Below are 12,168 nucleotides of genomic sequence, written 5' to 3'. Positions count from 1 at the left end.
TATATATATATATATATGTTTAGCAAGGGGTACGACGGGGCCCTGTCCCGACATATTTCACTATTGATACTCTTAGAGGTCTGTAGACATATGTGTGGGTTGTGTATAAGTTTGTTCAGCTGTGTCCATACGATGTGCTATGGATATGCTCTTCTGTAATGGCAGCCTTGTCGGCTTGCGTATGGTGACGATATGTATTGGCAGCCTTGTCGGCTTGCGTATCATGTTGATATATTGTGGCAGCCTTGTCGGCTTGCGTATCATATTATGTTCTGATCAGTTGTGACTCCCCAGGAGACTGGTTATTTGGATATATGTATATATGATGACGTTATGAACCTTTGGAGTTCGTTTGCAAGTTTCCATATTGATTTTAGCTTCAGTTTGACTATATCTAACAGGTACGTAGGTCGGGCACTAGTCATGGCCCACGGGGTTAGGTCGTGACAATAATCATAGAATGAATATTTTTACTAGTTTGAGTGCTGAAAAAGAAAAGCAAGTATAAGTAAGATATGATATTTTAATAGAAAAATAAAAATGCATTTTCATTAAAGAAGCATTCAATGCTTTTAAAGAAAGAGGCGGATGACAAAAGAGCGCAGGCATGATTCAAGCCTCAATTGATCATGCTATCTTGAAAACAAACTACAATTCCACACTACCAAGACTCCCGGCGAACCAAGGATGGGCTGACAGTCCAATTCTGCAAGATATCTCCTGGTTCGGCATCACGAATAGTCGGTGTCTCGGCATCTGCTTCAGTCTCCCCATAATACTCCTCGATCATTGTCACAAACAGGTTCTCCATTCCTTCTATGATATCTTCATCGACCTCCGGCACAATCATCTGACCCTAGACAGGAACTCGCTCTGGCACAAAGATCCCCTTGGTGCCGCTAATTTCTCCAAGCATGGGATCATACCCGAGCCCAAAAGTACCCTTCTGCTGCTTCAGTTGGATTGGTTCAATTATGCCATTAAATTTTGGGCCTAACCCGGATTTTGGCTGGTAGCCGTACTTCAACATCTCTGACGCTACCATCTTTGTCGCGCTTGACATCTTCATTTCATCAGATCTCGCCATCTCATCTATTTTTACAGCTTGCATGATTTCCACAGCATGAAAGGTAGCTCCATCTAACTCTCCCATTTCTTCAATAACCGGAATAGAGCGTTCAGAATAGACAGGGTGACCAAGTTCCCTCTGAACTACGATTTGCTCCCAGCCCCATTCGAATTTCAAACACTGATGCAAAGTGGAAGGAACGGCTCCATCCATGTGGACCCATGGCCTTCCTAACAACAAGTTGTAAGTTGACGATATGTCCATTACTTGAAAAAGGACCGGGAACTCCACGGGCCCGATCTGCAAATATAGACAGATTTCTCCAATGACACCTCTTTGTGTCCCGTCAAAAGCTCGAACCTTTATACGACTTTCTTTCATTTCTCCCGTGTCCATCTTCAAACTTCTCAGGGTGTTGAAAGGGCAAATGTTACACCCTGAACCTCCATCAATAAGTACCCTAGATACAAACTTATCTTCGCACCTCACGGTGATGTGAAGTGCTTTGTTGTGTTCTGTTCCTTCTGGTGGAAGTTCATCATTGCGGAAAGAAATCTTGTTTGCTTCAACCATCTGCCCGATCGTTGTGGCCAGTGTTTCGCTCGTCGTCTCATTCGATATGCTTACTCCACTCAACACCTTAACTAAAGCATCCCTGTGGGCTTCAGAACTCATCAATAAGGACATGATCGATATTTGGGCGGGTGTCTTCTTCAACTGTTCCTCGACTGAATAATCTTTGGTTTGCATCTTCTTCCAGAATTCTGCTGCCTCAACCTTTCAAATAACTAGGCTAAAGGCTCAGCTATGGGGGTGTAGGTTCGGGTATTTCTGACTTCGGGAGTTAGGCGAGGTCTTGGGGCATATGGTGGTCTATTTTGGTGGACGGGTGTTTGGACAGGGGTGTAAGGTCTTGAAGGGTTTTGGTAAGTGGGGGCTCGTGGTGGGTTATAATGTGGTTGGGCGTTATAAGCTGGGTATGGGACATAAGGGCATGAGCAAAGATTTGGGGGTTTATTGGGTATCGACGAGATGACTCTCCTTGTCGGTAGTAAGGTGTGATATTGGATATGTCCTCCTTCTTCTTCTTAATTTCGCTGATGGAACCTAACTGTATGGCTTGCTTGCAGCTCTTAGCGCAGCCATTGATTGAATCTTTCCAGACATGATTCCTTCTTCCAAAAAGTCTCCCATTTTGACCAAATCCGCAAACTTTTGGCCTACTGATCCTATCATCTTTTCGAAGTAGATTCCTTCCTGAGCTCGAATGAAATACTTGCTGAGCTCGCTTTCGTCCAATGGAGGCATAACTCGAGCAGCCTCAATTCTCCAACGTCTTGCGTAATCCTTGAATGATTCAGTCGCCTTCTTTTGTATGTTGCTTAGAGAAAACCTGTCTGGTGTGATCTCAGTGTTGAATCCGAAGTGATTCATGAAATCCCCAGCCATATCCTGCCAGTCGCTCCATTTGCGAGGATCTTAGCGAGTATACCAATTGAGCGCCTCTCCTGACAAACTTCTAATAAACAATTTCATCCTCAATTTCTCGTTCCTTCCTATTCCTAATAACTTGTCGCAGTAGGCCCTCAAATGTGCATGAGGATCACCTGTCCCATCAAAAATATCGAACTTAGGAGGTTTGTACCCTACTGGCATGCCAATATCTGGGTGTATGCATAGATCATCATAATCCAAACTCTCACTTCCCCGAGTGACTCACATGCTCCTCATTTCTTTCCTTAGACTGTGCAGCTGGCTAATGATTGATTCGTCTTCTCCTATCTTGGCATCTCTCTCCATTTTTGCATACTGATCCACCTCGAACGGGACTCTGACTGTGATAGGAGCGGTAAAGGTTGGAGCCCCAGCTGCATATACTGGTGGCACATGTTGCTCGTGGGAAGTGTCAACGTGTGCCCTTAGTATGTGTTGCATGGTGGGGTAAGTAGGTGCAGTAGTGGTTTGGGTTGATAGTGGGTTTTGCGAAGTATGGGTGTAGTCGGGGACGTAAGGGGTTTGTTTATGCATATTTGGTACATTCGCGGGAGTGACCGGAGGTAGGTTGGAAAAGGAAAGGGGTATTGGAGGTGGACGTGTAGATGGAGGGAAGTGTTCTGGAACCGACGAATCCAAAGATGGAAAGTGAGGTGGGATTGGGAAAGCAGTCACAGTGAGATGGGTCAGGTCCCGAACTTGGCGCAGCTCTCCTCTTAGTTTGTCAAGTTGTAGCTTTAGCAAAGCGATCTCTTCTTCATCGTTCAGATTAATCCTCTCTATCGAGCTTTCTGGATTTTCATTTGTTATGGAAAGGTTAGCAGTTGGGTTGACTTCGTTGGTGATAGTCATTTTTCCCTTAGACCTCAAATTGTAGTGTGACTCGGCCAGTTTGAAGATCAACACAAATCAACCTCTGTTGGGGGGATAAAACTAAAATAAAAACAATTGGAAAACAAAAGTTAGTTCGGGAAGCTTTAGAAAGAGTATAGTAACACATTTGATCACATAATTACGTCAAGTCGACGTGCAAACAAGCGTGTCCTAATCGTGGAGCCTCTTTTTGCCAGAGGTAAGCCTATGTTACACACAAGTTGATGATGATGATCCTTTTTTGACACATTCTGTGATTTTTTTAGAACAAACATAACTTCCATTCCAACAAAAGGTAACTCGAGAGCTTACAAGGATAGGCCTATGGCATCCTGTTGACAAAACACAAAGAGGATGGCCATAAGGCATACAAAAGGAATGGATCGATAAAAATTTGAAATGAAAATGCAAAGGGTGGCCACGAGGGCTTACAAAGGGATTGGGCCATACGGCACTCTTTTGGAATGTAAAGAAAACAAAAAGGGGGGGGGGGGGGGGGGAAAGAAAATAGTCTAGGGCCATGTCGGGCCGTCATTGTCATCCCCATCATATGCTGGATCATAATCAGGCCCTGGGTCGTACTCAAGTTCTTCTTCTGGGTTTGTCTCTATCTCCCAACCTGCCTCTAGATCATACTCAGGTCCCTCCTCCATACCATGTACTGTAGGCCTGCACTCGGACTGCACCTCCGGCTCCCCCTCTGAATATCCTACTGGAGTGTACTCAGGTGATTTCTCCGGCTCTACCTCCATTACAAGATTATGCTCTGATTCCCACTCTGGATCTTCTTCCGGATCCTCTTCCATCGGTTCATCTAGCTCTGTCGGTTCTTTTTCGGGATCCTCTCCCATCTCATCTTCCGACTCCACCGGATCTTCCTCTTCTACCAGTTGTATCAGATGGTTTACTGAACCCGGAACTACCTGCCTGTACATATTATTATTGACGTTCATGAAAGGAAATATCTCAACTGTAAGCCAAGTGGCTACATCATCGTTCGTGAGCCCATCGAATCCGTCCTCGGTTGGCAAAAGTGTCAGGCCTCCCACATTATACCAGGCGTAATACTCGAGTGTGCACCAACTCTCGTCACCCATACCAATTGTGATCATGTTCAACCATTCTCTTTGTAGAATTCTCACTCGTGCTACTGGAACCACCCTATCATAGTTACCTTCATGCAGTGCCATACGGGACCAGACTGGGACATCATGTGTAACTCCAAACTGCCTCAGGACTCTAAGAGGCGCATACGGTTGAATCCCGTCCAACCCGACCAACTCAACGAAGTACAAATTCGCAGTTCTTACCAAAGGTCTCCCCGCCAGCCAGGGGTATTTCCACTGAATAGCATCTCCCGTGAGCTGAACCAAGAATGCGCGCCATTCCTTTTCTCCTATAGGTTCAGGCCAGTACCTCATTCTTTCTGTATGGCTCTGAATTCTGCTGCGAGCATCTATGCAGTAATCCATGATGGGGGGGGGGGGGGGGGGGGGCGAGTATAGAAGTGTTCTGTGGCCCATAACTGCAGCAAGAGATTACACCCCTCAAAAAAGTTATGCCCTCTTGAACAAGCTGATAGAGCTCGGAGCGTCTCCGCGAGGATCATAGGGACCAATGTCAATTCATCCGGTCCCGAGAAGATATTCATAACAAGTGGCAAAAGGTTAATATTGATTCGGTAGGCTCTCTTTGGGAAGACCAAGACTCCTAACAAGGTTGTGGCGAAGACTCGTGGCCGCATTTTCTCCCACCTTCCGCGATCACACGCAAACTCATCCCGATATCGATCAAAGCTTTCTCGGCGCCCAAATCTCTGAAAAAGAAAGTCGAACTTCACTCGATCATTTTCCACGTTCCTCAAGACCGGGTAGACATTAAATCCCAAAATGCGCAAGAATTTCTCTCCCGATATGAAGGATGCTAACACCGGCATTCTTCCCTCAAATGGTAAGTCGGTGAATCCACAAACTTCCTCTAAAGTAGGGGTTATCTCAAAATCCAAAAAGTTGAAGGTTACACTGGCGGGATCCCAAAATTTTATCAGCAACTTGGTGAAAGTTTTGTTAGCTTGGATACCCATTAGTGACATTAACGACCCTAGATGTTGTCGAATTTCCTCTCCGTGTGCCACTTTTATGTTCCTTCACCATGTTTGCAGGTCGTGAAGAGATGAGACTATCATTTGGATATTTGGTAGGTTTTGGTTAATTTCCATCTGAAAAAGAAAGGTAAAGGTTATGATAAGTATTGTTTGTAAAAAAAATCATCTTGTGTTTCTTAAGGATCATTTCATCAATTCACATAAAGGGTTATGTCATTCAGGTTTCAAACCTTTGACAAAATGGTGGATTCTTAATTTGCAGCGACAATACCTTGGATTGTCCTGCCTAAAGTGTATGCAGCATGACTTATTTTTTCTAGAATAAGATTTTTCCTAAGAATTTCGGAGTGGGACTGAATGTCTGCGAGAAGGTAAGTAGTAAACTACCGTACCGACTCTAAAACTAGAGAATCCAAAGAAGGGGTGGAGGTGTGTCAGATAACACCTCGCGTGAACCATAGTATGTGTAAGTGTACGGCCAAAGACTCGATAGAAAGTGCAATGACATTATAAGGAAAGCAGTAACAAATAGTGTTTTCTCAAACAAATAAGGAGCACAAGTTTGGCTTTGGCTTGCGTCCTTTCAAATATAGCAATGTAGCAACTCATAAATAACAGGTGATAAAATAAATAAACAAACATCCCTCGAATATCTACTTCTTAAACTAAGTCTACTAAAGTCAAAACCTAAGGTATGCTCCCCAGCAGAGTCGCCATTCTGTCATGCCCTAATTTTAACGGATTAAAACTAGTTCATAACTTATGACTATGTTTCCTTTGGTTTTTTGCAAATTTTCAGAGTCGCCACCTAATTTTAGGAAATATTAGGAAACCATTAAAAAAGTAAACTCCATTCTTTAGTCTTTGAAACCTGTGAGATTCTAGGTAAGGGTTTTATTTACCCCGAGGGAAAGGTGTTAAGCATTCCTCAGAGCCTATCCGAGGACAGTCTTTAAACTTAGTTTAATTAATACTAGAGGGGGATTATCTAATTATTTCTTATTTATTATCACCTATTTAAAGAATTGCGGAAAAGAAACTACTCTCTTAAAACTATTTGTATAAAAAAAAAAAAAAGGGTTTTTAAGGTAAATATAACTATGTGAGTAAATGCATATTTACAAAGGAAGTAGTTAATGCTAATGTATACATGAAGAAAATATGTGTGACATTTATTTTATATAAGAATAATATGTATAATATAGAATAAGGAGGGATATATTTTTTATAAGAAAATAATGTATATATGTGATATGCAAAAGAATTAGATAGTATATGTGATATATATGTATATGAAAATGGTACATGTGTATGTTTATTGTAGAGGCAGTAGTTAGTATACATGAGATGTAAACATATACGTATATATTCATAATGTATTTTTATATACAATAGTATAAAATTAGAGGATTAGGAATGCATATTTTTAAGAAAAATAATGTATATGTGCGATGTTTATATCCTATGAAAAACGGTATATAATGGTTCAAAAATAGCTATTTTTATGATATGGAAATAATATATATATGTATACACATAATGAAAAGATGATCAAAGGAATTACTGAAAATAAGATAGTATATGTAGGATACGTGTTTATGAAAATACTCTATAGGTATACTCATGGTAAAGGAAAATAATTACTACAAGATGTATATGTGCATGTTATGAGAAAAATCATTAAAGGAATGCATGTAAAATAATATCTTTGCATATAAAGTAGAGTATATACCTTACAATTCTTGAAAATACTTGGACCTTAATAGGAGTTCTTGTATTAAACTTGTAGACTCGGGTCTGTTCATGTTAGTTACCCAAAGAATTCCAAAAAAATGACTCATGCCAGATCTGTTAAAGTCACAAAAACTCATTTTTTATAGCATCTGTTTTACCCAGTTTTAGCCACTGTTCTTGTTTTTATCCCTTAAAATCTGGCGCCCATTCTGTCCCCCATTTTTTTTTTTACTTCTAAAATCTGTATGCTAACCTTTGCACATTCTATACCTGACCCTTGTTTCAAACACCTGGAAAACTTAGTTAGCATTGCTCTATATTTGAAAAGAAATTTCAGTTTCATCTTTAAAAAAAAAAAAACTAATTTTTCTTGCAGCCCGAAAAAGTTGACATCATTTATGTGACTATTCTAATATTCCTAATTCGAATAAATACACTAAGTTCAATATCTAAAAAAGAGCGTAGGGAAGACAATAACTAAACTTACTAACATACTTAAGTCAAGTTACGAATTCAAAACAAAACTACAAAAATACAAATTCACAAGAGTGTTAGTCAAATAATATAAATAGCACATATCAAACAATATGAAGGCTTAAAATTTTGAATAAAGGAAGAGCGGAAACTCGAGATGCGAAAGTAGGGGACGGCTAGACACGAGCAATTAAATCTTGCAACTGGTTGTTCTCTGATATGGGCAGAATCCGGAGTTGCCATAACTCCAAATGCTCCTCATGAAAAAGAAAAGAAAAGATAAAGATAAGGATTAAAAATAATTCTCAACAAGGAAAAAGAAGTCTATATAACTTTAATTAATGAAAGCTAGATAAAAGAATCAAATGTAAGACAAGGCTTTCTCGTGTGATATTCTCAAAATGCAACACCACAATCAGCTCAAGAAAAAAACCTTAAAAGAAACATGCTAAACCATCACTCTTGCCTTAAACAGACCAGTAAGTAATTCTGGAGATTCACATTCCTAATGTTAAAGTCTTGAAGAAAACCAAAGTGAAGAAATGAATCTTTGAGAAAAAGTAAACAAACTTTCCTTGAGGGAGGAAAAGAAGCAGCCACTCTTGTGTTAGGAAACCTTGAAACAGAAATTTACTGATGGCTAAAGGGGGCATTCAAATAGAGAACACATCTGAGTACTCAATATTTAGTCAAACAATATTTTAAGTCTATGCTAAACAGAGAGCCTGGTCTGAATTTCTACAAGAAGTTTGAGAGGGAAATCACTTGAGACCTTTAGAGCTGTCATCAGTTTAAAGGACTTAGCAATATCTACAAACCGGTTAATACAAAATGGCAAGTTCATATCACACTTCAATCTATTAGTGACTTATTCAGAGGTTATTAAGGCATGACTAGGATCAAGTTTAGTATACCAACTTCAGGAAAACACAGATTCTATTATCCCACAAGAACTAATTGAATTCTTGGTGGTAAATATAGAAAAGGAGAACAAGGAGAGGCAAAAACTAAACCCAAACAGATCTCTATTCAACTCTAAACAAAGCTTATGCTCATGCTCACAATAAGAGAGGGAACTTTTAGTTCCACCACCCAAACTGATGCATTTGAGTTTAAAACTACATAAAAGCTCATCACATTTCATAACAGTGACACAAAAGGGTGATTTGTTTTTAATTTAAATAGTTCTAATAGTCAGTTAACCAACATTAATCACTAAGAAAAAAAAAAAGAAAAAAAAACCAACAGCATGCTATCTAAACAAATCATATTACTGATAGTGACAGCAGATTAACATTAGTAATAGGCTAATGGTAATAACAACTAATCACATAACCTAATTAATTACTTGCAACTAAACCAACTAATAACAAAACAAATAATACACACCTTCACAAGATTTAAAAACAATGAACTGGAAATGAAAAGGGTATACTACCTCTACATTAACTCAAACTAGCTATAACTAGCTCTTAATCACAGTAGCTAGAGTTACCAAATTATTATGATGATATGAGGGTCCTTAAACTCAGCCTACAACAAAGAGGGACCAAAATAATTCCTAACTATATTTAAAGCAACCTCATGTTTAAGAGAAGAATGATTATCATTAGAACCAACTCTTTAGCCAATTGTGAATTCTACTTAGGCTAGATCCCAGAAACTGTTAACAGACTCAAGAATCATATTCTGGTTGTTTAAACGGTTAACAGACTCAAGATTTCCCCTTTACCTCACCCTAAAATTAAGTGATAGCCTCTTAGAGTCTTTGGGATTAGATTAGATGTTTAGTGTGGCCTTAAACTTATTATTACCGAATCCCATTTAGCAGCCAAACAGTCTTGTTTTAAACCATTTATCAATTTCTAGTGTATTGTCATATCAGGTAACCAAGACAGAGATGACTCCCAACACTTGCTGGACAAAGAACAATTTGGTCATAAAATAACACACAGGTACAGGGCATATATTGAGTACTCCTATATTTCAACCAATAGGACAAATTCATGAAGTCATTGACCATGTGCAAATGATGAAGAAGAACAACTATCTGTATGAATCCAGGTGTGAACTCAGACTCAAGCTATATACATATTTTAAGTATTCTAGCCTTGAACCTTCCACAGCATCACCCTATCCTTTATGAAAATATCTTTTTATCCTATTAAGACCACTATCCTCAATCAAACTGATTCATCAGTTGACTAGTGGCCCCTTAGTCAGTTTTAAAAAAAACAACTTAAGGGCACATATGTTATACTTCCAGGATCCTAACTCTTTTTATGGATCCTTTTGAATTTGTTTACACTTACAGGGATGTCTAAGAGCATTTAACCTTCTAAGTGATTCTTGGCAGACCTCAATTACACATATGAACTTGGATTTTTATCTTATCTTTACATAGTGATGAACTATCTCCTTTCCCTTAGTTACTATCTATTAACAGTATTGAAAATCAAGACAAACAAGAATTGCTTCTTTCAAACCAAATATCAATTCAAAGAGAGGACACTCAACCAAAACAGGGCTATTTTTAGCAGAAAGCATCAAATTTTGGTTTTTCAAGCTAGAAACATGATTCCAAAATAACAGGTAGTATGTCAACAATGATCCCTCCCTGTTTACTTAAGTATAGTCCCCAAAAATAATAAAATAAAACAACAGCTCTCTTCTGAAAAAAAAAAAAAAATAGGACTGAGAATAATAAGTACTTTAGCAACCAGGTTTCAAACACACAGAGGCATAATACTCTTTCATTTAAATGCTCAGAAGAGTCCTTCTCCAGGACAAAAAGCCTCCCCAAACAGTGATGCAGAGCCAAATACAAGACATTACTAATCAAGTTTAAAACCATACATATGTATATCAAGATTTTCAGGGCATACAAATACCTTAAAGAGGTATTTTAACAATGTTGAAGCCTAATGTAGCATCTACTCATCCAGACTCAACCTAACTCTCAAGTTTACCAAACCAGAAACTCCACGAAAGAATGCCATAAAAAAAAGTTTTCAAAATAGAATTTAACTCAAAACAGTTCCATCTTGCATTTCAAATCAGTGAAGAAATGGAGACTAAATGTTAACAAGCAAAGATTCACAATGTATGCTAGACCAATACATAAGCTTTACATAATCGTTAACTTGAGCTCAACCAATAGTGTGACTTAGACCAGGACATCCTTAATCTGCATATTGAACCAAAAGTAAAGCCTGGAGTGATTATTTACCTAGCTATGCTTAAACAGTGAATACTTTGAGTTCAAAACACTTAATTTATAACTAAATTCTTATAGCAACACTGAAAGAACTCATCAGAATTAGGGTCAAGTCTTGTTAGCAGCTTATATTACACCAGTATACACCCCAAAACACCTATCTCAAACCTTGTAATTAACATTACATAAACTAATCCAACCAAAACTGAAACAGATAAACAAAGAAACATATTTAACACCTATCAATTTAAAATGAAGGCAGGAATAAAAAAGAAGGGACTTTAAGAATTACCTTCTTCGTGACAGCGAACTGAGCCTATTGTCGTCGTCGAGTCTCCGAATCCACTCGGAATAGTTTTTGTTGTTGCGACTAGTAAAAAACTGAAGCCTAAGTATTTTCTCTGAACTTTGTGAAAGTGAAGGTTTTTTTTTCCGATTAATCTTTGCCCCTTAACAGCCCATAGAGTGATCGTATTTATAGCTGAAAAATGGGAACGTTTCAACAGCTTCTTCAAGAAGCTTTTGCCTTTGAATTTCCAATCCAAGAGGGAAAAAAATTGACGTTTTCAACAGATGAGATGGTGAAAGGGGTGAAAAGTCTCCCCTTTTCAGACTGATTGGGAAGGGAAAAGGTCGTTAGGGTGTAGAGCATGGTGGTTCTTACCATTGTTCATCGAATTGAAGGACGGTTATCTCCCAGACCGAAGGATTTAAGAATCTCTCCCTCACATCTTTTGGAAACGTCTTCAAAGAAAAAGGGAAAAGGTGATAGGTGATAGGCGATAGGAGATGGGTGATGTCGACGCAAGAGTTTGTCCGGTGGTCCGATGGGTGCGGTGGCTGTGAAGTGATGGAAGTGACAAGATGGGGGGTGGGGTGGTGGTGACGGCTAGGTCATCTCGTTGGGAGAGAAAGGGCTGGTTTAGTTGTTTAGTTGGAATGAAAAGAAAAGTTGAAGACTTAGTTTTAGGTGTTGGGCCAGGTCGGGTCAGTGAGGTTTTCGGCTGGGGCGGTTCGGGTCTGTAGGGAATTGGGCTAGAGGTGGTTGGGCTTAGAGTTGGGGCGGTTGGGTTTTGGTTTGGCCCAATTTAATCACCCCAATTCCTTTCCATTTTGAACTAATTAAAATATGTTTCTTTGTCCTAATTAATTCTCAAAAATGTGTACATATGAAAATTATAATACAAGTAATTTAATATACGT

The 12,168-nt window shown here is 39.1% G+C and overlaps 1 protein-coding gene across 4 annotated transcripts; it reads right to left on the bottom strand.

Annotated features, from left to right (window-relative positions):
* Window positions 1–453: 453 nt before the first annotated feature.
* Window positions 454–11,897, bottom strand: LOC132631613 (uncharacterized). Of its 4 annotated transcripts, none has more exons than XM_060347241.1 (2): window positions 11,258–11,897; window positions 454–5,654 (listed from the first exon to the last, which is right to left on the bottom strand). In XM_060347241.1, the coding sequence occupies exon 2, from the start codon at window positions 1,817–1,819 to the stop codon at window positions 857–859; it is 963 nt and encodes a 320-aa protein (XP_060203224.1). In that variant the 5' UTR covers window positions 1,820–5,654; window positions 11,258–11,897; the 3' UTR covers window positions 454–856. The 4 variants fall into 4 exon arrangements, 2 of the variants coding, with proteins under 2 accessions (XP_060203224.1, XP_060203223.1); XM_060347240.1 differs by having other exon boundaries at window positions 2,968–5,654; XR_009578915.1 differs by lacking the exon at window positions 454–5,654 and adding an exon at window positions 7,737–8,005.
* Between the last annotated feature and the right edge of the window lie 271 nt (window positions 11,898–12,168).

This window comes from Lycium barbarum, chromosome 3 (assembly GCF_019175385.1).
Source record: "Lycium barbarum isolate Lr01 chromosome 3, ASM1917538v2, whole genome shotgun sequence".
NCBI lineage: Eukaryota > Viridiplantae > Streptophyta > Magnoliopsida > Solanales > Solanaceae > Lycium > Lycium barbarum.
The sequence above is the reverse complement of the archived record's forward strand: the minus strand, read 5'-3'. Positions and strand labels throughout refer to the sequence as shown.